General features: G+C 43.6%; 1 protein-coding gene across 6 annotated transcripts; it reads right to left on the bottom strand.

Annotated features, from left to right (window-relative positions):
• Window positions 1-1427: 1427 nt before the first annotated feature.
• Window positions 1428-16096, bottom strand: LOC137890043 (KAT8 regulatory NSL complex subunit 1-like protein). Of its 6 annotated transcripts, XM_068734133.1 has the most exons (16): window positions 15864-16096; window positions 13821-14860; window positions 10387-10549; window positions 9982-10122; window positions 9505-9608; window positions 8703-8877; window positions 7072-7249; window positions 6686-6805; window positions 5074-5220; window positions 4712-4809; window positions 4271-4383; window positions 4006-4078; window positions 3789-3901; window positions 3372-3492; window positions 2455-2726; window positions 1428-1882 (listed from the first exon to the last, which is right to left on the bottom strand). In XM_068734133.1, the coding sequence occupies exons 2-15, from the start codon at window positions 14816-14818 to the stop codon at window positions 2505-2507; spliced, it is 2766 nt and encodes a 921-aa protein (XP_068590234.1). In that variant the 5' UTR covers window positions 14819-14860; window positions 15864-16096; the 3' UTR covers window positions 1428-1882; window positions 2455-2504. The 6 variants fall into 6 exon arrangements, with proteins under 6 accessions (XP_068590234.1, XP_068590233.1, XP_068590235.1 ...); XM_068734132.1 differs by lacking the exon at window positions 15864-16096 and having other exon boundaries at window positions 13821-15857; XM_068734134.1 differs by lacking the exon at window positions 15864-16096 and having other exon boundaries at window positions 10387-10546; window positions 13821-15857.
• Window positions 16097-25264: the final 9168 nt, after the last annotated feature.

The following is a 25264-nucleotide window of genomic DNA, read 5'->3' as shown; positions in this document are numbered from 1 at the left end:
TTTACCTGACCGACGTTGAACTGCTGTTGATTTGGTCATATTTCTCTGTTTTTTGAGACAGTTTTAAGCTTGGATATAGAATCTTACATTTTTGTGGTCAAAGCAAAATATAAGAAAAAAAGTGTAGAAGAAGAAAAGAAGCGTAGAAGAAGAGCAACGACAGAACAAGCATGAACCCGACACAGGGGCTCTCGCACGCCCTCTTCATTAAGGCAGAGGTATTGTTTGCCTCTCTGTGCTTTTTAACTGCGGTTTCTGTCAGATCAGCGACACTAAATATGTTCTACACAGACGTGAAATACATTATTCTATGTTAAGACAGGACATATAATAAAAGAGTCTACAAATATTACAGTGGTGACAAACAACGAGAAAGCAAAAGACACACGCTCAATCCAGTTACTGTAGTGAGTGATTCACAGTGTGAGATGAGGCTCAGCTCGTCACTGCCTCACCTCACTGTTTGAACAGGACATGAGATAATTCAGAGATTTTGATTATACAAATGTTTGAAATGATTGGAATCATACAGAAATTACATTTATAGCACAGATCAGTAGAGAAATATTAATATTTATTTTATTTTAGCATTATTTGTTTTTTACTTGTCACCTGTCTCCCCTGACCACACGTCCCTGCTTCTAAGCAAATACGGCCCCCATGTGGCCTCCAGGTGCTCATTTTACCTGCATCAGGATCAGACGGATGTGTCCGGGCAGAGTTGAGGTGGACCTCCTATACAGACGGCTGGATCCCCCTCACTTTTCATCACGGAGAATAGGTTTGCTTGCTCGCTATACTGCACATTTTACAAGCCATTTCTTCATTCAACATGCTGCTTTCCAAGAACACAGTCAGACATTTTTACATCAGAAGTATAATAAAGATGTTCTTCAGCAGACATCTGCAGCAATGGAAGAGGAAAACTCGATCATCAGCCAAATCCTATTTACTCCTACCAACTCGAAATAAGAATCTGTAAATTAATTTCATGTGATTGAGTTTCCTAATTCTGAGCATCCTGTCTCTCATCCCCTGGTATAAAGCAACTGACACACATGCATGAGGATGAGAGGGCTGACCCTGACCACCGTCTGCCCACTAGGTCCCCTGGTAGACGTGGAGGATATAATAAGAGGTTATGCATAATGGGATCATAGGACGAGCTGCTTCCCTGAGACTATGGCCCTAAAGAACAATGACCTCCATCAATATGAATCACCCAACTCACTGACATTTTTTTTTAGAACTGCTGCATGTCTAAATGCACCTAAAATACAAATAGTACGAACTGTGATAGACTAAAATGTTGACCTGTGCTCATCCATGCTTGTCATAATTACTCTTTGATGTTTCTTTTCTGTCCCCGCCCTCATCTCTGAGCTCGTTACCATTTGAAATCAGCCACAAGAAGACTCCAGAACATGTACTGGCTGGCAAATGTTTACTAATAACTTTCATATAAAATATATACCAAATGACAGCGTCAACAACAACATGTAAATCGAGTAAAAGTTACATAAATATGTGTATGTGCTAAAGTCTTCATATACTGACTTTTTTTAAGACAACCGTGGAAATAAATTAGATTAAAAAAAAGTAAGTGTCGACTACAAACAGTATACAAACCTGAGACTACAGTGGGGTTGTGCTGGTACGCCTCTCTTTACATACAGTACCTTTAGTACGTTAAAACCTGAAGGTGTAGCAGACGCTACAGTAGTTATGCTACAATACTCACAAAGTACGCCTACAAAACACTTTGTGCCTTAAAGCATTCAACAAATAACATTAAAATATCACTGTTCTGGAATGTATTGAGTATCCCAGTTAAGGTTCCCACGGCACGTTTCCTCCTCGTGGTCCCAGGCAACGAGGAGATCTGGAGAGCAAACGAAACAAATCATCAATCTGAGAAATAGAAGCTTTTGAGAAACCACTGCTCCTCCTATTGACTCAACGTTTGATTGAGATCCTCCACTCCCTACATTACCTCATGACTCTGAATGAATGAATGAATGATGCCTTTGTTAATGATTATGATGTTGTTAGAAATCCATTAATTAATAAATAAATAAATCCTTTGTGCTACGAATTACTAATTGGACAGATGAATGAATGCACAGATACATAAATAAATAAATAAATAAATGAATGAATGAATAAATAAATAAATTAATGAATGACAAACAAAATGATTTACTAAACTGACTAATGAGCTGAAGGAACAAATGACTAAATGACTGTATGTGTTAATTGTCTTAGTAATAATGCCTTACATATGATTATAAGCATTATAATGACAATTGTTTATTATTATTAATATTGTTATTATGACCAAATTATTCATTATTAATTAAGAACAAACTAGGCAAAAAGCTGTGGCATGCACAAACAATGTGAGTAAGCGCTGCACACTATCAAAGAGGGAATTCGCTGTATTTCACAACTCACATGTAAAAACATTTTCTTTTCTTTTTTTTTTTTAAAAAGGCACCGCCGTCTCAGCTGCCATTGGATGTGCTGCTCTGGCTTTGTCCACCAGACGGCGGCGTAGCACCAGAGGACTGAGCGAGGGAGAGACAGGCGCTGGAGTTCTTTGCCGTGGGGGAGGCGGAGCTACACTCCGGCCATCCTGACGGGACGTCGTCCGGGTGGTCAGAGAGAAGTGCGTCTTCCTCGTCCTCGGCCAAAGGAAACACTCGCGGCTCCCAGGGAGTCTGAGGCTGCCGGACGACAAAGGGCACACAGTGGAATCCAGCATATCTATAATTCTGTACGTATTGAATATACTGTTTGTTTATGTTTTAGAGTTTAGTACGTGGTGCATGGCTGCTTTAATCAGGGTCTGTATGGGTGCTGGAGTGCATAAGTAGTGCAAATCAGTGAAGCGGGGGTGGGGGGGGGGTATTTGTGGTGTGGACGCGGTTGATATGGACAAGTCTGGTTTAGTAGCAGCTTATTCCTTCTCCAATCAAAGAGAAGTGGTTCAGAGCACTGCAATCAGAGTATCATCAACAGAGTGGAGAAGTACCTGTGTCCAGTCTGAAGGATGCATCGGGGCTTTCAAACTCACAATATGACTGAGAGCACTGATTCGTCTGCAACATATTTTTGCTACATTATACTCTCATTCCCTCGTCTGAAGCACAAATAACACGTCTTTAACTGGAATGATACAGAAGAGATTCTTTTATGGGGTTGAATAAACGATGATCTACGAGCAACGTACTCTTCTAACTCTCCTCTTTATAGCGGCTGTGAGGTAAAAGCAGAAATAAGTGTGAGTTCCCTCCTATGGCACCTGAGTCATCACACTCTTGATATTCAACGCTTGTTTGGGGTTTCAGCTGCGGTGCTTTTGATCTTACCAGCCACTCCTCTGAGCTTCGCCGTTCACCAGAATCCAGCTGAGCACAGCTCAACTCCACGGAGCTCTCGTCTCCCGACGAGCACATCCCGCCCCCGCCGGCTGACAACCTGCTGCCAGATCTGGAGCGAAAGAACACAAGTAAAATACTCAACATTCCCCTTTGACCAACAAACCAACGTCTGCAATAGTTGCACTGTGCATTCAGCAACGGACAGCCGGATCAGGATTAATACGATCGTCTGCATCTGTTCGTTATAATCTTCTGATAAAAAGCTTGAAATGTGACAAAACACCGCCCGACATTTCGCCTTGCATTATGGGTATGACCTGATGTAGCGGTATTCATACGTGAAAGTAAGTAACGTTGCATTTCTGAGCCTGTGTGAGTATTTCTTTTTTAAGTTTGTGTTTCCACCTTCTAGGAAGCCTGCAGCATGTTCTCTTTCCCCACGATGACCAGCGTAACTTCTCCCTCTGCTCTAAGTCCAGGTGTCTCAGTGCATACATTTCGTTAGTGAGATCCTCCACCTGAAACACACACACACACACACACACACACACGCAGGAATAAAGATGGCGTTTTCTTCACAAATCACAATAAGCAGCTCATGTCCAAAGGGATGAGACGCTACCTGCTCCTCCTCATTGTCGTCCTTCTTCTCTGCCTCGCTGTTCGTCAGAGATGAGGCGTCGTTCTCCCGCCAGCTGCAAAGACAGACAGACAGACATTCTGAGGGGACGGACGACGATGGTGGACGGTGTGGACAGGATCCCGTTGGTATCAAAGTAAAAACCCACAGTAAATTCTGTTTTCTGTTAAAACTGTTCATTTTCAAGAAAAAAACAGGACCCTTTAGAATTCTATGCGGCTCCACTAGAGGCCCATTCGTTCCCTACCTGGGTGTCAGGATGTCTTTGTACTGCAGCTTTTCCACTTTAGCCAGAGACATGGGGATGACGATGTTGTCGATGTTGTACACGCTCTCTCCCTGGCGTTTGCGAACAAAGCCCTAAAAAGGAAACACGGTACGACGGTTTGCGCCGATGATTTCAGAAGTGTTCACATACATCTACACCACCAGGTTGCCGTGATGGAGGTTTCCTGTAGACTGACCAGCTTTATTCATATTTAACTCATCGAGAGAAGTCAGGAGATGCTTTTGAATTGTTGTTGTGAGGGTCTGTTTTACCGGTTTAATGTGTTAACTGGATCTGGATTTTAGGGTCGAGGCTACTTTGGGTTAGGTTAGGGGTCGGGGGTTGTGGCGTTACTGTGCATGTCAATGTGTGTGTGTGTGTGTGTGTGTGTGTGTGTGTGTGTGTGTGTGTGTGTGTTACCCGTGAGGCCTTCTTGCGTGAGAACGGTGTGTAGCTCTCCTCCAGCACTTCATCTGAACTGTTTGGGTCACAGAACTGGTACAGGACTTCATCCTCATCTGAATACAGCACACACACACACAAAATAATGTTAGGCTGGAACATCATAAACAACATATGGTACCCAAACAAGGGTGATTTATATATATATCAAAAATATATATTATTTAAAAATGTCTGTGTTTAGCAATCCTGCTCCTCTGGATGGAGAGTATTCAGTGTATCCATTTAATAAACAAACAAACAAACACACACACACACACACACACACACACACACACACACACACACACACGCACACACACACACACACACACACACACCTTCTATCAGCCTGTGGATGTGTCTTCTCTTCCTCTTCCTCTGATTGGCTCTCCTGTGTGGACTCTGAGCAGAGGCTGCCATCCTGATAGGTGACAGACCCGTAACTCTTCTTTCATGATGCCTCGCGTGCTGCTTGTGTGTGTGCCCTATAATGACACACACAGGAGTTTCCTTTCATCCCAAGTTGCCCTTCCTCCCGGTCCTCAGGGATTTCACGCTTTGGTTGAAGTGCACTAAAGCTACCTTTAAACCATTAGCGCCTTTATTTTGGCGGTGTAGTTTTCTGTTTCTAGCTCACAAAGCACCAACAGCTTTATTTACTGCCAGCCGAATGGAAACGTCTCTTCCTTTTTTGCTTAACAACGTGAAACAATGCAATTAATTACGTTTTTTTTAGGGTCTTGAATCGATACTTTTACTTTTTAAACAAAACACCGCCTGGAGGCAGTTACAGATGCACACACCAGAGAAGGACAGAGGCAATGGAGGAACAAGAGACTGGAATGAATAGACTGATGCCTGGAATCCACTTTTCATTCCAGTAATAAAGTGAATCATAGTGCTCTCCATTCTTACACTGAACAAACAGCTACCGTAGTGAACTATTAACTCATTTACGTCATTAGTCTTTATGCTCCATGCCAGTTGCTTGTATTTCCATCTCTTCCTTGACAAAGGAAGAAACACTCATTCAAGCTGACAGGAAATCGACAGAGTGGTGAGTGTGTGTGTGTGTGTGTGTGTGTGTGTGTGAGTGTGAGTGTGTGTGTGTGTGTGAGTGTGTGAGTGTGTGTGTGTGTGTGTGTGTGCGTGACGTCTTCAGTCCATTTCCAATTGGCCTCCTTTGTGTCTCCTCCCTTGTTCTCTCGCTACTTCTCCTACATCACTTAAAGCCTTTTTTTTTTTTTTGGATACATACTGTTTAGTCAACCCTAACCCTGGACGAACGGGAACATTTTATAAAAAAAAAAAAAATCAACCAATCATTGATTGTTTTGGATAATCAATCTACAGCGTGGACAGCTGGACCACTTAAAGGCCTGAAAGCAAAGACGTAAACGATCATTTGTTAGCTTCAGGCTAATGTACAGAGACATATATTGATGTCTGGTGAGATGCCAAAAGGATTTCATTTCCACCTACTGCCCAGCAGGAAGCCTCAGACAGACCCAGTGGGACATCTGACACACTAGGAAGCACTGATGATGCTACGCGAGGAGCTAACGACACGGCAGCCAGGTCATCACCACAACCGCAGAGTCCAAACCAGACGAATTGTCAGTTTATTATAATTACAATTATTCAGAACTTGTTGTTTAGAAACAATGTAAACTGCAAAAGTCATTCGAATCTAAAAAGAAATGTTTTGTTAATTTAACTAATATTCAATATATTTGCAGTTTTTCCTAATAAAAACCACCATTGAAAAGTTTGGACTGTGTAGTGTTGACTTTGCATTCACATTAAATTACCATCGACTTCACAAGCAAAGACTTCGGTGCAGCTCCACCACAACAAAGAGAAGAGGATCAAAAGCCAGTGAGGCTCCCGTCTGTTAGAAGAAGAAGAAGAAGAAGAAGAAGAAGAAGAAGAAGAAGAAGGTGGTCTTACTGTTGTGCAGTGGCGTGGAGCTGCGTCTACTGTAGGGTGCTTGGACGCTGATAGACAAAGGCCTTTGGGACCACTCCTCTCTGGACCGGACTCTCTTTAGGTGGTGGGACCGAGGAGCGTCTGGAAGAGAGTGACGATGTTAAAGCGTGCGCTCAAAACACTCCCGGCAGCCGTAACGGTTTCACGATCGATTACTCGGCGCGTCGAGGGGCAACCACATCACCCACATCCATTGTTTTCTATGCCAGAATCTTGACGCAAAACGGTAGATGAAACAATTTGACATATTTCTTTGAAAATAAAAAAAAAGGTTGCTTCGCGTACACAGGTTTCCCTCATCTTCCTACACAGCCAACCTCATAAAGCCGCGTTCATGTTTCTCCTACCGAATGAAAGACACCGCCCAGGGTGAGGTGTGGTGGTGGGGGTCCTGGAGGACAGGGCCCTGCCGGAGCTGTAGTCCGGATCAGAGCACAGGGCTACAGGATCACAAGATGAGCAGCGTGAACAGGACGACGAAGAGAGAGACGAGGAGGAGACGGCAGACGTGGACGTTCCAGAGTCCTGAAGCACGAGAGCGAGAGAGAGAAACGGCATTTTTCACATGATACTAAACAAGAACCACAGTATCAACGTAGCTTTCTGTTTGTGTTCTGTTGGAGTGTGAGTCACAAGGATTTAAGGACGTCGCTCTCTGATTCAATACATGAAGTTGATAAAGAGCTTTCTCTGTCATCTGGTCAACGTCTCAATGGCGCCGCTTCTTTTCATAACAGCTACAATCACTCTGGGCTCTATGCGCGGATAGTGTTGTTCAGCAAGATGCTGAATCTCCATGGCGACGGTGCGGCACGTTAGCATTTAGAATGATCGAGCTAAAGAAGAGCTAGTCAGGGATTAGAAAACGAGGCCCAGGAGGAATGTTTCTGTCATTGATTCAAAGTCCGCTCTGACCATCTCAGTCACAACAAGGTCATTTTTTTTTTTTTAAATGGGTCAAAACTTCAGTTAATTATTTACACACCCAGCAGGCACAGGGACACATAATCATTCATTTGAAGTTTTTTTTTTTCCTGGCCTCCTAAATGCTCCACCTTGTTCTCCATCCAGCTGTTTCTCTACTGTGTTCGTGTCACTAAGAGGTAATCCCCTTCTGCAGTACACCGAGTGATTTGATTGATTGTTAACATAAAGTCTTCCTTAGTGCAGCTTTAAATAAAGATATTACAAAACTGAAGTTAAAGTATCGTTGCGCGTCGTGTCGCACATGAAAGTACAACGATAGCGTCGGAGTTGTTATTCCTAAAACCGTGTGAAGCTACGCGGGGGAACGCCAGCCACTCGACATTTGACTTGGCAAGAGCGTAGTCGGGTTAATGAAAGGCCCGAGCTCCAGAACACTCACATGCACTTGTTTACTTGAAGCAAATCCAAGAGATTTCATTCCTTGATTAAAAGCAGGTGTGCGGCTTTGAACACTAATTCCCGTTTAATTTGAGGACTTCTTTTAGTTATACGGCATTCCAACACTTTTGCTTTGAAGCTAAATTTGACATGGACACGGGGATGATTTCAATTTAACAAACTAATGAATATGTTTTGCAGCTTCTACACGGTGACCCACTTTCATCAGTTTCCAACGTTGATTTTTAAAAAAAAACAAAATGTGTTTAGAATTGGAATTTATAGGTGGTGGATTGTAATGAAGTAAATTTGGTAATCAGGCAGAGTTCTTCTGGTGTTCATCTTCATTACTGTCTTTACTGCCAAGTCCTCAGAACAGAGAGGAGAGAGAAATGCAAGTGTGTTGCAGCATCCGTCCATTATCTACACCACTGTGCAGGAGCACGGGCGGCACAAACCAACGGACGCTAATGTGTCCCCGTAGTGTTTGCTTCAGAGGCACAGAGATAAGAACAAGCCCACGGAAGACGTAATGAATCATACTGATGGGGACACATTGGAGCGGCAAATCATCCCAGAAATGACAATGAAGGAGAGCGCGTGTGTTTCCGACCTGTGGACTGCTGCGGTTGCGGGAGTTGAAGGTGAACAGTTTAGGCTTGTGGTAGGTGACCAGAGGTCGGGTCCGGGCACAGACGTACGACGCGTCGGCTTTGGAGAGCCTCCTGGTCCCCGGTCTCCTTCTCTTAGAGCTCCCAGGCTCAAAAACACCGTCTCCTGTCTGACCACTGCAGGGGGACGAGACCAGGCGAGGTCATGGGAATGTCAGGGATATATAATCCATGCTAAGATTAAGAGTAAATTGATCATTTGATCAAGACATTTCTCACTGTACACTTACATACTGTACACATGGACACACATACAGTACACATGGCAGTGAAAGAGGTCAGTGAAGAGGAATCTTCATTTGCTTTTAAGGGAATCTTGTGTATCTTTCAGATCACTTTGAGAAGTGCTCATATGGTTTGCATAGTTTCACATTTTAGCGTTAGTGTGTCATGCAGCGTGGGAATCTCCCTGGTCTTTGTCCGGGTCTTGACTCGGTGTCAACCCTTCAAAGTCTTGGTCTCGTCCCTGGTCTTTGGTCATGACTTGGTCTCGGTTTAGGCGGTCTTGACTACAACACTGCTTACTTGTAGGACCTGTCATCTATTAATATATATCAATATGTGATCTATTTCTGCTCGGATGGTGTCTCGTGTAATCTAATCTAATTTAAGAGTCCCATGTTTGATTTTGTTCAGCTGGAAATGATCTACTGCGGAAAAGTGACTTGCCCCCACATAGGCCTGTATGCGTGTACGTGTGTGTGTGTGTGTGTGTGTGTGTGTGTGTGTGTGTGTGCTCTCTACCTTGTGAAGGCTCTCTGGTCTTTCCAGGCGTGTGGTTGTTTGGATAGCGGTGAAAAGCTGAGCGGAGGCATCAGACTGCTGACAATCTGGCTGAGCTGAGCACTCTGCAACGAAGACATCATCCATAATAATGCTGTTCACAAGTGATGAAGTGATCTTTTCTCTTCAGTAGCAGTGAGTGGGGTGAGCAATCCATCCAAGGAAAGGGACGGACGAATCACGACACAGTGTTTAGACTCTCTTGAACCCTTGATTTTGACTGTTTGGGTGAAGTTTGAACACAGGATTCCCAAAGAGAACGGTCATTTTATTCCGGTATTTATGTTACCACGGGGCAAATGTACTGACTTTCCAGATTTTTCAAACCCCCGGTACTACAGGTGTGTGTGTGTGTGTGTGTGTGTGTGTGTGTGTGTGTGTGTGTGTGTGTGTGTGTGTGTGTGTGTGTGTGTGTGTGTACTAGCTCCTCCTTCCTACCTGTCTCTCTATGTTGTGCAGAAGGCGTGTGGGGCTGCAAGGTTCAGTGTCAGCATCCGATAACCCGGCCATCTCTCTCAGCAAGGTTTGCTGAATCTGTCTGTCTGTCAGCGGCTGGGACTCGGCGAGCACCACGCCACCCTTATACACACACACACACACACACACACACACACACACACACACACACAAAGAACACGGGTTCACTTTAAAACCTTTCTACAACATACTTTAGCTAAAGTGCTGAGAGACAGCAGATGTTGGCTGACCCTGTACGTTCTCTTCACACAAAACTTGACTTGTATCGAGGTCTGACTGAAAGCCCTTAATAACCTTTCGGCTGCCGGTTGGCATATTATGTCAGCTGCCCTGTATTGACGCTGGCAGAGAGGACGTCGGTCTCACCTTGGTAGAGCGGATGTGCTTGTGGAGCTCCACCGGTTGCTGCATCCTCCCCTCCAGCTCGGCCAGACGGAGCTGCAACCAACTCCATCTGCTGCCCAGCTCCGCTCGCTCTTCCAGCCACCGGGCCTCACAGCTGCTGCTGCTGCTGCTGCTGCTGCTGCTGCTGGGTGATGGATGACAGAGAAGGACACTCAGACCCATGTTGTGGCATTACAGTATTCTGTTCATTGTTGTCAGATCATGTCGATTAGACTCTAATACGACCTCACGAGAAGATCTTTGGCATATGGCTGTGAATGCAGAAGAACGTCAAGGAGGGTGAAGGCAGCCATGAGCTCCGATTTAGACACAAAGGACCGAACCACTTGTCAAATCCACATATTTCTACCGCAGCACCCCTCAACTTATGACCTATTTTACACCAACCATGTTGCTGTGTTGCATGTGTAACTTGCTAAGCATCCCAACAGCACGGGGGGGGGGGGGGGGGGTTTCGCTGAGGCACAAAAGCTTATCTAGGCCACAGAATAAAACCCGGTTGCATTGTGTGGTGTGTGTGTGTGTGTGTGTACCTATAGTATGTTTCCATGGCACTAGCCTGTTCAGTTAGCATTCATCTTCTGTGTGTTTGGCAATAGTTGCTATGGCAGTGCTCTTGGACCTTGGCGAGGACACGGAGAGACTCCCCCTGCTTCAAACACTCAGCACGGGGAAAGGTTAGGCCGACGCGCAAAGCAGCTCTTCACAGGGGGATTGGACTATAAACTCTGGTACTGGGAGGCAGCCGGTTTAATGCTAGCCCACTACGTCAAATAACCACAACTGATCATAGCTACGCACAGTTTGTTGTAGGTATAAAAAGGCAAAACTTATGCATACGAAAACAAAGCCTACGATTGGTTAATGACTGCTTCTGAGCTGAGCTACACTCAACCCTGAGCTGGTGTGTGCGTGTTCGTTGAGGAGCGGGCGCCCTCCTTCACTGCACAGACAATGACCAGACCAGGCTGCCCTGCGGCTCTTTCCATCTGTATAATGAGAAAATTCCTGGAATGTTTTTGCCAAGCAGTAGTGCGAGCCAGCGGGAGAGGAAAGGCTGCCCGATACCTGCTAGTGTGCAAGGACACGCGCGGATTCTTTAGCATTGCTGAATAACATGTGGGGTCTAGTAACCCACTGGCTGCGCTCCACAGTGAGGAAGTATGAGGGTTGGTTTTTTTTTTTCAAAGCCTTGAATAAAAGGCCAGCCCCAACAAGCAGCTGTGGCTTTATGAATGATCCAATCTGGATTGTGTTTCTTGGCATTAAGGCTTCAGGGTGTGTCTCGCACTTAAACTTTCAAACTCGTAGCCTTTTCTCATACAGTGCTGTGTGTGAAAAGTAATAAAATTACAACAACAAAAAAAAAAAAAAGAGCACTGGAGGACATGGTTTCAAATTGAAGTTCAACTATGCGTGTCACCGCTTTACAAGTTCACACTCAGAATGTTAAGAGTTAGACCATGTCCACGTTTTGGAGAAGGGGGACAATGACCCGTCCCTCCTCCAGCAAGGAGACATCCTCTTCAAGGAGGAACCTGCAATAAAAAAAAAGTCCCCAGGGGAGCTCTACTGACGAGGCACAGAGCATTGTTCAACAGACCTGTACAAAAGGCAAGCTGACGCTTCCAAGATGACTGAAGCTGGCCAAATAAAAAGACACACACACACACACACACACACACACACACACACACACACACACACACACACACACACACACACACACACACACACACACACACACACACACACACACTAGAAAACACCCTTTTCTCTTTCCTGTTCTCAGTGCTAATAAACACGTCCCAGTGTCGTTAACTGCTCCTGTTTATTGCACGGATACGGGAAACAAACTGAAGTGTTGAAGAACTACATCTAACTGGAGAAATAAAACGGTTCTGCACTTAAACCGGACTTGACCGGTCCAGAAAGAAAGCCAAGACGTCATCCCTCCTGTCCCCAACAGAGTCCACACGGACGTCCCCCACACGTTGCGGGCGAGGAAGTGTGTTAACCTGGTAACATGAGGATGAAAAATAAGTAAAATGACCCCCTACACAACTAGAAGAATCACTCTGGCACATACATCCTCTTTCCAAACGAAGATGTGCTGAGTGTCTAGTTTCAGTTGTAACACAAAAGGTGTGTCGTCGATTCACTTTAAGAAAAGGTTTGGCAACCGATAGACCCGTTAGACTTTCATTATACTGTAGATCCTCTATTGTCTTTAGTCAATAAGTCATTGTTTGTGGAAAATCATTGGAATCGTGTGTACATAATCGTGACACTTGTTGTTTTTTGCAGCTCTATTTTAGCTCAACTTTCTCTGTTTCTCGTTAACGTAATGTATTCGTGGACATTTGCCACAATATCAGCAAAAAGGAAAAACACATGCAAAATTCTGATTTGTGTGTGCAATGTGCACAGTTGTTTTTGCAAGTTAAATACCGTCTTGTGGTTTGTTGCAGGTAAAAAAACAACAACAACAACAACAACAACACTCCTTACCAGATAGAACATACAATCATACAGGAGTTACATTATTTTCACCTCACCTGAGGTAATATGACTCCCTTTGAGCAAGGACACAAGTAACCCCCCAAAAAACACACACACACACACACACACACACACACACACACACACACACACACTAGCACAATGGCACAGAATGGCATGTTACAGGCTCGCTGGCGCGGCCGTGTTTATTTCCTAGCCTGTGGGTGTGGAGAACTGGCTCGTCTGCTGAATGTCTGACTGCAGCATGGAAAGACAAGCGTGTGTGTGTGTGTGTGTGTGTGTGTGTGTGTGTGTGTGTGTGTGTGTGTGTGTGTGTGTGTGTGTGCGCATAGCTGAAAAATGTCATCACACTCTCCACAGCTGGGAGGACAAAACTTGTGCTAATGACAACCACACTGTAAAGTCCACTGAGGGCCGAGTGAGGCAGAGACACAGCGGATCTCCTACACTGAGACGGCTGACTTAACCAAACGCGTACCGTCCTCCTCAAACCAGCCTCTCCATGGAGCACCACGTTTGTACTCTTTTAGTTTGAGATGCACAGTGAAGTTCGTGAAATGTTTTGCTTACAACGCTGGCTGGTAACTTCGCGGTGGACACTGTGTGAAATCATACGGTTCACCTCAACTTGATAAGCAAAATACGTGGTTCAGGGGATTTCTAAATCCTCTCCTTTGGAGCTTGTTTAGTTAGCTGGAATAACCAGCTGTGACACATGTGATACGCTCTGTGGCTCCTAAAAATACACAAGTTCAAAACAAGGACCAGGCCTCGAGGAAAACAAGCAAACTGGGTCTCACTCAGTTTGCTTGTAAAAAAAAAGAAAAAAAGAAACCAATCGTTGTTCTGTGGGTGGAAAACCTTCTACTCACACAGGTGAAGTCTCGGTTTTTCCCTGGATCTCATCCTCCTCGTCTGAGCTGCTGCTGGCCGTGGCCTCGGAGTCCAAAGCCTCCTGCAGGCCTCTCAGCACTGCCTGGCTGGAGCGGCTGAACTCCGCGAGCTCTGTGAAGGACTCCGGCCAAGAGCGGCAGGGTTTGCTTCCCACTCGCGGAGCAAGTACGCCGGAACGCACGGAGCCCGGGCTGTCGGGCCGACGGTGCCTTTTCAGCCCCTCCAGCTGCCGGCTGCAGTGCTGCACGGCGTGCTCTCCCAGCAGGGCCTGCAGCCTCCTCTGAAGCCTCTGAGCTCGGCCCTGCAGCTCCGCCTGCCTGGAGAGCTTCTCCTTCGCGGCCGCCTCCAGCTCAGTTCCGGATGCCGGCCGGTCAGGGTTCCCAACGTCGCTGCGAGGCTGCACTGAAGACGGAGGATGCCGGCCCATTGCAGCCACTTTCCCCTGTGTCAGTGGAGGAGGGGTAGCGAAGAAGGGGGTGTAGCCCTGGGAGTTTATCTCCCCGTGAGGAACGCTGAGGGTGAGAGGGGGGCGATGCACATCACCACCATCTGGCCCACGTTCAGGAGCACGGCTGCGCCTGTGCAGCAGGAAAGCCTCTTGGCTATTGTGCTCGGGGACAGGGACTATAAACATGTCCGGTACACCTGGGAAGAGGCCGGCCACCTGATGAGAATTTCGCAGGCCTTTGTTGAAGGAAAGGAGGCTGAGGAGGGAAGCGGGGGCGGGGAGGAGGAGCACCGTCTCACGCCGGCTGGCGGACGCCTGGACGGCAGGGAGACGGGAGTCCAGAGAGGGGAAGCGAGAGAGGTTCAGCCACAACTTCTGGAGGTCTCCGTCGTCCGTCGGCCTCATCCGAGACTCCGACTCAGTACTGCACACGTCTCGGCCATCCGGGTCCATTCTGACGGCGACGGGAGGTGAGGACAGGTGGATCCCGTGGCCATCTTTCAGGGTTTTGGTGAGGGCCGGGGCCATAACCCTGACGGGTCCCACTTCACAGCCTCCACCTTGAATCACCTGACAAGAGAAACATGTTAGTAGGGAGTCATTTGTTTGTTCTCCATTTCTTCTTCCCTTTATCCCGCTTCCTTCTTTCCTCCCTTGTTTCCTTTCTCCATTATTTCAATTCTTCCTTCTTTTCTTTTTTCCCCTCTTCCTTCATTATTTCCTTCCCATCTGTCTTTCAACCCTTTATTCTTTCTTTCCTTTCTCCCATCTTTTATTCCATCCTTCCTTCTTTCCTTTCTCCCCTCATTCTTCCATCTTTAAATCCATGTCTTTCCTCTCTTCATTACTTTCTCTCTCCCTTCTTTCCTTTCTCCCTTCCTTATTTCCTCCATTCTTGCATCCTTTCTCCCATCTTCCTTCATTATTCCCTCCCTTCTTTCTTTCCTGTCTCCCTTCCCATCCTTCATTCCGTCTTACCTTCCTCCCTTCCTTCCTTCATATATCCTTCCCTCTTTCATTTCTCTCATCTCCCCTTTTCCCTTATTTCCTTTCCTACTTTCAAACCTTCCTTCATTCCTTCTTTCCTTCCTTCCTACCTTCCTTCCTACGCCCCTGCTGAGACACACTGCGTTGATTTAATATTGATTTGGGGGAAATGAGACACAGACAGAGCGGCTGTAGCAAAATAAACGGTGCATTAACGGAAACTACCTTACGTTGACGCATTGCGTGGTTAACGGGTGAATTATCGTCAACTGTTTGCGCCCCCCTCTTTCACCCGTTATCGGGCACACACGGTGGAGGTAACAAGCACACACACACACACACACACACACACACACAATCCTCCTGTTGTTCCTGCTGTGTAACGTCAAAACAATAACACACGTTTAGAGCCAGGTAACGTCAGCAAGGTGTGTTATACACACTGCTGTGTCCTCGTCCATCACAGGTAACGCTACACCTTAGTTCTGTTAGGTTAAATTAACTCTTAAACTGTTAAATATAAGAACTAACGCCAACGTTCGCTACATCGAGTCCAATAACGGACGTTGAGATGAACGTTACTCACCTGAACAAGCGGTAACGACCAACCGTTGACTTAACGTCATTTATTCCAGTAAGAATTAACGTTACAGCTGAACACAACGTTCGATCTTTATCGATCTTTTTTTCCCTTTCGCGGATCCTTCCAGAACATTTAGTCCGACCGATTTTCTGGCAATCCAACTGGCTGTCCAACGGTGACATTTATGTTGTTGTCCTCTCCGCTCGTCCGCCGCTGCGCCTCCTTCTCGTTCTCCTTCCCTCATCCAACTGCCGAGAGGGCGAACAAACACAGCGGCGAGAGGAGGGGCTGGACCAGGCTCGTGATGCCTTCACGGCCTCTTCAGAAGCTCAGATTTACGAGGATGCAGAGTGAAGACAAATCCACGTCCCATTTTCTGTACTAGTGTTTTTTCTTAATAAACTCAAGTTACTTCGTTACATTACATTAAGAAATGCAACGTTGAGGTTTGATTGTGCCTGAAAGAACCAACGTGGGCTCAAAATGTACTTATCCTAATTGTAGGTGATAAGTAGGTGTGTGCACTGCATTCTTCAATACAAATAAAACAATTCATCTTTCAATTTTGTGTCTTGTAATTATTATTTATTTATTATAAATTAGTTCTTTAATTATCATCTAATAACCAACACAACTTTAAACTGTAAGTTGTGTCAAAATATCTAAAAATACAAGAAAAAGATTTCATAAGAAAAGACTTCTGGATCTCATACTTATGTAAGCTTCAGTTGTAGTAACAGTAAAGGTTAGATTTTCTCATAATGATGAGTCATCATAATTACAAGATACAGATGTCGTAATTGTTACATCTTTTTCTCTAGATCTTGTAAATATGCAAAGTCACAATAACTGGATCTGGTTTTCTTTGATGAACGCAAAGCACATCAACAACTAGAACTTCAACTCAGTTTCACAAACAGCTCAACAGCTGGTGCAGTTGCCTCATGTAACTGTCATTACTCACCCAGTGCCAGTGAAAGAGGGACAGAAGACTCCAATGTTTGACATTTAACAGGAGAGGGAGGACTCTCTTGTCTCTTTTGTAAATTTATGAATCCTCATTATGTGAGCCTTTGACATGGTGTCTGAAAACTCAAAAAGTAGCAGGAATCATGGAAGATTTAAGGGCCGACAACAAGCCGATGACCTAAATTTGAGTTCAAATGAAGCTCCGGCGTGACTTCAGACAGGAAGGCTATACTCTTGCATGCTTAAGCCCGTAGTTTATTTCACAACTCAATCACAAATCTCCTCGAGTTGAAGCGGCCAAAGAATTTCTGTGTAACTCATTAACGCATCATCTGTCATAATAGATGTTAACTACTAATCATTCACTTGTCTCTCCTGATTGAAGTGCCATGTCACAGTGCCAACTGTGGACAGATGTGACATGAAAACAAAACCACAAAACAATATGATGATTTTTAAATCCAATATGCAACAGCAACACAGACATCATTCAAACTACTAAAGATGAACACACGTGATTCATGTTAGATACATTTTAATGAGACACAGTAAGCTTGACCCTTACATAAGAACTACAACAGAAGCTTACTTATGTGCCCCTTATGAACAGAATGACACACAATAATATGAAACAGTGAAAAACACTAACTTTACAGCTTGTTTTTCAAAAGAATTGCCTGGATTGCAACATTTCCTACGGATCCTGAAGGTATCATTTTGGATCGTTTGAACCTTCTTATTTACAGTCTATGGTTTGACCTCTGCCAGCATCAAAGGGAGAAATCATTGACAGAAATATGTTGTTATAGTTCTTGATGTTTTGCGTCTAGATCTTTGCAAATCAACAATAGTGGAGGAAGTATTCAGGACCCCTCGGGACTCTTTTAGAAGGGGGTGGATCAACACATAAAGCGTGTTAGTGAACGTAATGAAGGTGACACATTTTTATTTATTTTTTTTTATTATATTTCAAATATATTACATAAATCTGACAGCTTTCCAAATACTGAATTCTGAATCAATGCATATGAAAAGCAAGAATCAAGCAATTACAGAGCTGTAAATATATAATATATATTAATGAAGATATACAATAAACAAAATCTTCATATATACATGACTATTTCCATATTTTAACAAAACATGTAGCTCTAGATCTCTGTAAATCTCCTGCGATAATATTCCAAGCTTCAGGGGCAGCTTGCATCCATGTAGATTCATAAGTGTCTCAGGTTCTCCTCAGCAGAGCCCTGGTCTTCTGGGTTGAGCTTCAGTATCATACTCCTTGTTCAGACTGTTGGACTTGAGGTGCTTTGCAGCACTGAGCTGCTCTCAGCCAGATGTGTGCTGCTCTCTGTCTGAATACAGCCTGACCAGCTCCCAGGTTGAACAACGTGCCTGACATGTACAAGTTGATGACAGTGGAATCGGTAAACGTATAACCGAACTGTACATAACCGTCCCCAGGAAAAGAACTGAAGATGGTCCAAGAAGCACAGAACACATACAGAACTCCCTGGAGGATGCCGGTGACAGTGACCCTCACCTGATTCCTTAGCTGTGGACAGGACAGAGGTTGTCCATTTGCTACCATACGACGCATGTGTCCACACAGGTAGAATACAGTAGAACCACTGGACATCACCATAACACACAGACAGAAAACAAAGTGCGCCTTCAGTATGTAAAACACAATGAAAAACATAATATGCAAGGGATCTTTTGCAGGCATGTCATGAACCACTGTGGAATAGTTGCTGCTTACAATTCCATCAAGAGGAATCGTGAGTAAAAACATGGAAGTAAAATCAAACAAACTGTAAAGTCTCTCAGTAATCCAAAAGCAGTAGATGATGGATTTGACATTCTTCTTAATCCAGATGAAGGGAGCTCTCTGTGCAGGTACAATCTGGATGCAGTAGAAGAAGTTCAGCCAGACAGAGGAGGTCATGCTATTGGACACACTGCAGACCATCGCCACATAAAAGATTTCGTACAAGTTGCTGTCAGAAAAGTCCACTGCAATAACTGACACCATGTAAGTTATTGTACAGCAAATCAAGGACCACAGGAGAAGCTTCAGAGGTTGCTTGATCCTTCCTCCATGAAGTGGACGGACCATGCAAAACATGTAAAATCCAATAGTCACGATGTTAAGAAAAACAAAAGGCCCATTGCTGATGACATATGTTCGAAAGTCTATCTTTACTCTGTTTGCTGTTCTGGTGTCTTCTTCCCTTGTAGAGAGCTCAACTAAAACCAGTAAGGTTCTCCAACTCTATGCAATGTACCGAATCAGAGGTATTTGCATCTAATGCAAATCAGAAAATGTAAATATATCATATTCTTGTGAAATCTGGAAAAATGAATACAGATATTATTGTTTACATTTCATGGGTTGATAATTACCTTGCAACATGATTTGTGATTGTCCTGACAAAGTTTGTTTTCCAAGCACATAGATTTAAGTTTAAAAAGTTGACATTTGTATATCATGAATCAGATGAGTCATTAGATCCAATGGATTTTCTTGGTAGGTAGGGATGAGACAGAGTCAAGGGTGATGCCAAGGATTTCCAAGGATGTGCTAATTTCTTTTAATTTTATACTTTGTTCTACTTTATTTATTTCATTGTTTATTTATTTTCTGAGGAAAGAGATACGACGAGTTCCTGTAATGCAGAAGTCAGAGTTTGAAGACCATGTATTGGGGTTGAGGAAGGTGGTGTGACAAGTGAGTAAGTTGTCTAAGAGACGGATGACATAGAGGAGTTTTATGGACACAATCGGAAATTTTTGGGCTGCTCTTGCGCCCGAAGGACTGACGCATGGCAGAGTAATATTCACCCTTCCAAAGGACACCGAAAAGGTACCGGTAGTGAGGGTGGGTGGGAAGGACTTTAAAAGCATTGGTGACGTCTAGCCGTAGGCGACCAGGCTCCTTAGCCTGCGAGGCAGATGAGGGATGTAGCCTGATCGATTGTCGTGTACTGCATGGAGTAGTCCGAGCTGGGAATTATGCTACTGATGCTTGGGACTGGGGAGCCCTGGGGTGATGAGATCTAAGATAAGTCTCTTTTACCCTGAATATTTCCTAACAGCTACGTTGAATGGACTGATCAAGAATAAGGGAAAGGTGGGCTAATGAGTGGACCGATCATGAAGTGGAGTGGACTTCCAGGGCCAGGAGTTCATTGACTGTGTCAGGCTCTGAGATGGCTGATGCTAACTTTTATGTGTAGGATGATTCTGGCATAACCTGCAAACCTGGGCAGAAGCCATATGTGTAACCTGTATGAGAAAGGTAACGGAGTGGCGGTCTGCGCTGTTCTTTTAAGGCGGAAGGTAGAGCGTTAACGTTAATTAGGGTGTTGAGATACTTGCACGGTCTGTGCTTGGTTGGATTGTGGGGACAAGTTGGTCTACCATGGGCCCCTTCGCAGAAGGAGCGGGTATGGAGGAATCGACAGTTAGAGGTGTTGCATCCTAGGTCGTCTGAGTTGTTGCAAACCATCCTACCTCCCTGGTGGGGGACTGGTCTAGCTCTCCTATCAACGCCTTTGGGGAGAGGGCCGAAGGTGGTTGTCTGGGTGGTGGCTAGTTTTGGGGTGATGGATGGTGGATGGTGGATAGTGGGGGGGGGGGGGCAAGAAACAGGCTGCAGTAAACGGTGGGGCTTTGTTTAATAGGAGCTGAGGTAAAAAGGCAGGGGGCCTCTGAGGTTGCATGTGGTGGCCAAATGGGATGGTGCGCCCCAAAGCTCGCAATTCAGGGAAGAGCGAGCTGCGACAACATGATGATATGAATTGGAGTCTAGTGATCCCCAGTATGTTCCCTAATTGGACTGCTGTAAGTGACCATCAGCTTCAGATGCAAACATAACATAATGATGAGTAAACTGAACTTCCTGTGTAAAATCGATGGAGTGCTCCTTGGTTAGACAAACGGCCTTTTTCACAAATCACCACATCTGCTTCCATTCTAAATGTGTATTTAATCAGATGCCCTGTAGAACGGTTGTGTTCACATACCATCATTGCAGGTCTTTCTGTTTTTGTTTTTTTCAGTCACTACATGTGCACTCTTCTGGCAGTGTTATGCCATAATACTGCCCTCTGGACTAAAAAAAGGGACATTTATATGAATTTATCTCTTCCATTATTTAAATGAAACCTTGCACTGTGTACAAATGAGCACCAAAGCAACGCCACCATATGGGGCAGTAGGAGCTCAGTCCGTGGTGACTTGGCTTGGGAACCGGAGGACCAAGTAGACTATGGTGTGTGGACTGGTAGCTGGAGAGGTTCCAGTTTACCTCCTGGTCACTGCCCACATCATTCACCCAATAATCACACTGACAGTTGGACATTCATCATTACAGTTATTGTTACTTCACCTCCAAGAATTAGACAATACACACTTTAAAAACCCAAATGTATAATTTTTTATGTTTGTGGAAGGACTAAACAAACTAAATATATTCTGTTAAGACATGCTGCCAACTGGATTGTTTTACTTTAGTGAGAGCTAGGCTAGCTGTTTCCCTGTTTCCAGTCTTTATGCTAAAGCTATGCTAATTGCCTCATGGCCAACTACCAAAATGGAAACAAATAAGCATATTTTCCAAAATGTTGATCGATTCATTTGAAATGCTAAAATGATGTTGTGTGATAGCAAACTTATTTTTATTTAAATAACCACATCTGACTAAAACTCCAGAAACAACAGATGACATAAACACAGAGACAAAAAGAGTCGTGTCACGGTTAGGCTTTGCCTCTGGTGTGTGTGTGTGTGTGTGTGTGTGTGTGTGTGTGTGTGTGTGTGTGTGAGTGTTTCTCCTGATCGTGCTCGTCCTCTTCACCTGTGTCCTATCACCTGCCCCTGGCTTTTCCCTCTGCCAACCCCTCAATGCACTCATTTCAACTCACCTGCCTGCAATCTACTAATCACCCCACACATGTATATACTCCCCTGCTTTCCCTCTTCTGGTTGTCAGATTGTCATTTCTTCTTGGTTTTTTCCCCGTGTGTGCTTGGTGCATGTCGTCTCTCGGCTTCCATGTTTTGGGACTTTACCTTTTTTCAGTTGGGTTTTTGTCGCTCCCTGTTGGAGTTGTTTTGAGTTCCTGTTTATGACTGCTTGGTGCTCAGTAAAGAACCTTGCGTTCTACCTCACTTCACCTCGTCTCGTGTAATGTAATGTAATGTAATGTAATGTGTGTCTGCGCCTGAGTCTTTGCTCTACCCCTGAACCCTCACAGAAAACCGTGAACCCTCACAAGTCACATGAAATTAATACTCCATGTCAGGAATAGCAAACTAATTATGATACAGATTTACATTCTTTGCAGTCATTGATAGTTATGATCCTTCTGTTAGTTAATTACTCCTCACACACACACACACACACACTAACACACACACACACACAGCAATATTTAAAACCCACACAATCGCTCTCTAAAACACACACACACACACACATATACACATGTATCACTCTTCAGTCTGTCAGTGTGTACAGTATATGAGATGTCCATTATGCTACATGTCAAGGATTCGGACATAGAGGGAATAAATCCATGTTGGCATCAGAATTCAAAGTTGTTCATCAGTTTCTATTAAACACAACTTTAGTGCATCCTTCAGTGGTTTGTTATTGTCTTGTTCATCAATACTTCATTCTTAGACTATTATCTAAGAAGAAACTGAATATGTTTAAATCACAGCAGTGTCACACACACATTCATATATCAGCACGTAAAGGACCAGATCAATGTTTTTGCATGTTCTAGTCTATTTGCTACACTTCACATTACTGCTGTTTTTTTGTGTGTTTTTATAATCTGTGTTGTGTTCTTCCACATTCCTGGCAGAGCAGATTTTTTAAGCAAATCTGCACTTCATGACCAGGCAGCAACAAGACAGATTATGATTGTTTACTGTCATGGATCATCTTCCTCAAGCATCATGTTAAAACATATGTTTTTCATCATACGGTGAAGTAAATGAGAGTCAGCAGCTGCCTGTGAGGCCGGAAAAACACATTAAACCGTCTTTACCAACACAGCAGCAATGTAAAGTAAATGAGCTAAAACATGCAAAAATACTGAAATGGTCACACAATGACACTCTCAGGAAACATTTTACATGCAAAACAATTTGCACTTACATAATATGCACACACACACACACACACACACACACACACACACACACACACACGCCTGTTTTTACATAATTATCGGAAAAATACAAGAACATTATCATAATTTCAAGATACAGATGTAATTGTGAGATATTTTATCTGAATCATATTAATATTATTAATATATGGTGTCTGAAAACTCAGAAAATAACAGGAATCATAGAAGATTTAAGGGCCGACAACAAGCTGATGACCTACATTTGAGTTCAACTGTGGACAGATGTGACATGATAACAACATCACTAAACAGTATGATGATTTTATTAATACAATTTGTTAAGTATGCAACAGCAACACAGACATCATTCAAACTACTAAAAATGAACACGTGATTAATGTTAGATGGATTTTTATGAGACACAGTAAGCTTGACCCTTACATAATAAGGGTCACAATAATACACAATAATATGAAACAGTAAAATACATTAACTTTACAGCTTGTTTTTCAAAAGAATTGCCACAAAACAAGTGGTATTTCTCAATGCAATTTTCATACATTTTGATGGCAGGAATGAATACATTTAACAAATACATTTTGTTGTTATATTTAAATATATTACCTGAATCTGACAGTTTTCCAGATCCTGAATTCTGAATCAATGCACATGAAAAGCAGGAATCAAGCATTCATAGAGCTGTGACTACAAAATATATGAATGAAAATATAATTTTACATTTACACATCTATCTGTATATGACATAAAACCAAAATCATATCAGTACATAAATAATTCCATATTTGAACAAAACGTGTAAGTAGCTCTGATCTCCTACGATAATATTCCAAGCTTCAGGGGCAGCTTGCATCCATGTAGATTCATAAGTGTCTCAGGTTCTCCTCAGCAGAGCCCTGGTCTTCTGGGTTGAGCTTCAGTATCATACTCCTTGTTCAGACTGTTGGACTTGAGGTGCTTTGCAGCACTGAGCTGCTCTCAGCCAGATGTGTGCTGCTCTCTGTCTGAATACAGCCTGACCAGCTCCCAGGTTGAACAACGTGCCTGACATGTACAAGTTGATGACAGTGGAATCGGTAAACGTATAACCGAACTGTACATAACCGCCCCCAGGAAAAGAACTGAAGATGGTCCAAGAAGCACAGAACACATACAGAACTCCCTGGAGGATGCCGGTGACAGTGACCCTCACCTGATTCCTTAGCTGTGGACAGGACAGAGGTTGTCCATTTGCTACCATACGACGCATGTGTCCACACAGGTAGAATACAGTAGAACCACTGGACATCACCATAACACACAGACAGAAAACAAAGTGCACCTTCAGTATGGATAACACAATGAAAAACATATTTTTTTGGAAATATTTCAAGAAATCTTTTGCAGGCATGTCATGAACCACTGTGGAATGGTTGCTGATTACAATTCCATCAAGAGGAATATTGACTAAAATCATGTTAGTTAAATCAAACAAACTGTAAATTCTCTCAGTAATCCAAAAGCAGTAGATGATGGATTTGACATTCTTCTTAATCCAGATGAAGGGAGCTCTCTGTGCAGGTACAATCTGGATGCAGTAGAAGAAGTTCAGCCAGACAGAGGAGGTCATGCTATTGGACATACTGCAGACCATCACCAGATAAAAGATTAGACCAATCTCGAAGTGTTCAGCAAGAGAAAAGCTCATCCCAACAATACCTGACACCATGTAAGTTATTGTAAAGCAAATCAAGGACCACAGGAGAAGCTTCAGAGGTTGCTTGATCCTTCCTCCATGAAGTGGACGGACCATGCAAAACATGTAAAATCCAATAGTCACGATGTTAAGAAAAGCAAAAGACCCATTAATGAGGGCAAATGTTTGAAAGTCCATCTTTACTCTGTTTGCTGTTCTGGTGTCTTCTTCCCTTGTAGAGAGCTCAACTAAAGCCAGTAAGGTTCTCCAACTCTATGCAATGTAACAAATCAGAGGTATTTGCATCTAATGCAAATCAGATTATGTAAATAAATCATATTCTTGTGAATTTGCCTACAAAAAACATATGAAACATTAATTCATGTTTTCATTTCATTGGTTGATAATTATTTTTCAATATGACTATTCATGATTTTCTTTACAAAGTTTGTTTTCCAAACAAAGATTTAAGTTTAAAAAGTTGACATTTTTATAACATGAATCAGATAGAAAGTTAGAGAATCTACACAGTGTCTGAAAAGTGAAACAGTGACAGAATCATGTGAAGTTAAAGGGCCAACATCAGAAACATTA

The sequence above is a fragment of the Cebidichthys violaceus genome, unplaced genomic scaffold (genome assembly GCF_023349555.1).
Source record: "Cebidichthys violaceus isolate CVI_PGR_0920_01 unplaced genomic scaffold, fCebVio1.0.p SCAF_61, whole genome shotgun sequence".
Classification (NCBI taxonomy): domain Eukaryota; kingdom Metazoa; phylum Chordata; class Actinopteri; order Perciformes; family Stichaeidae; genus Cebidichthys; species Cebidichthys violaceus.
Note: the sequence above shows the minus strand (reverse complement) of the source record. Positions and strands in the feature narration are given on the sequence as shown.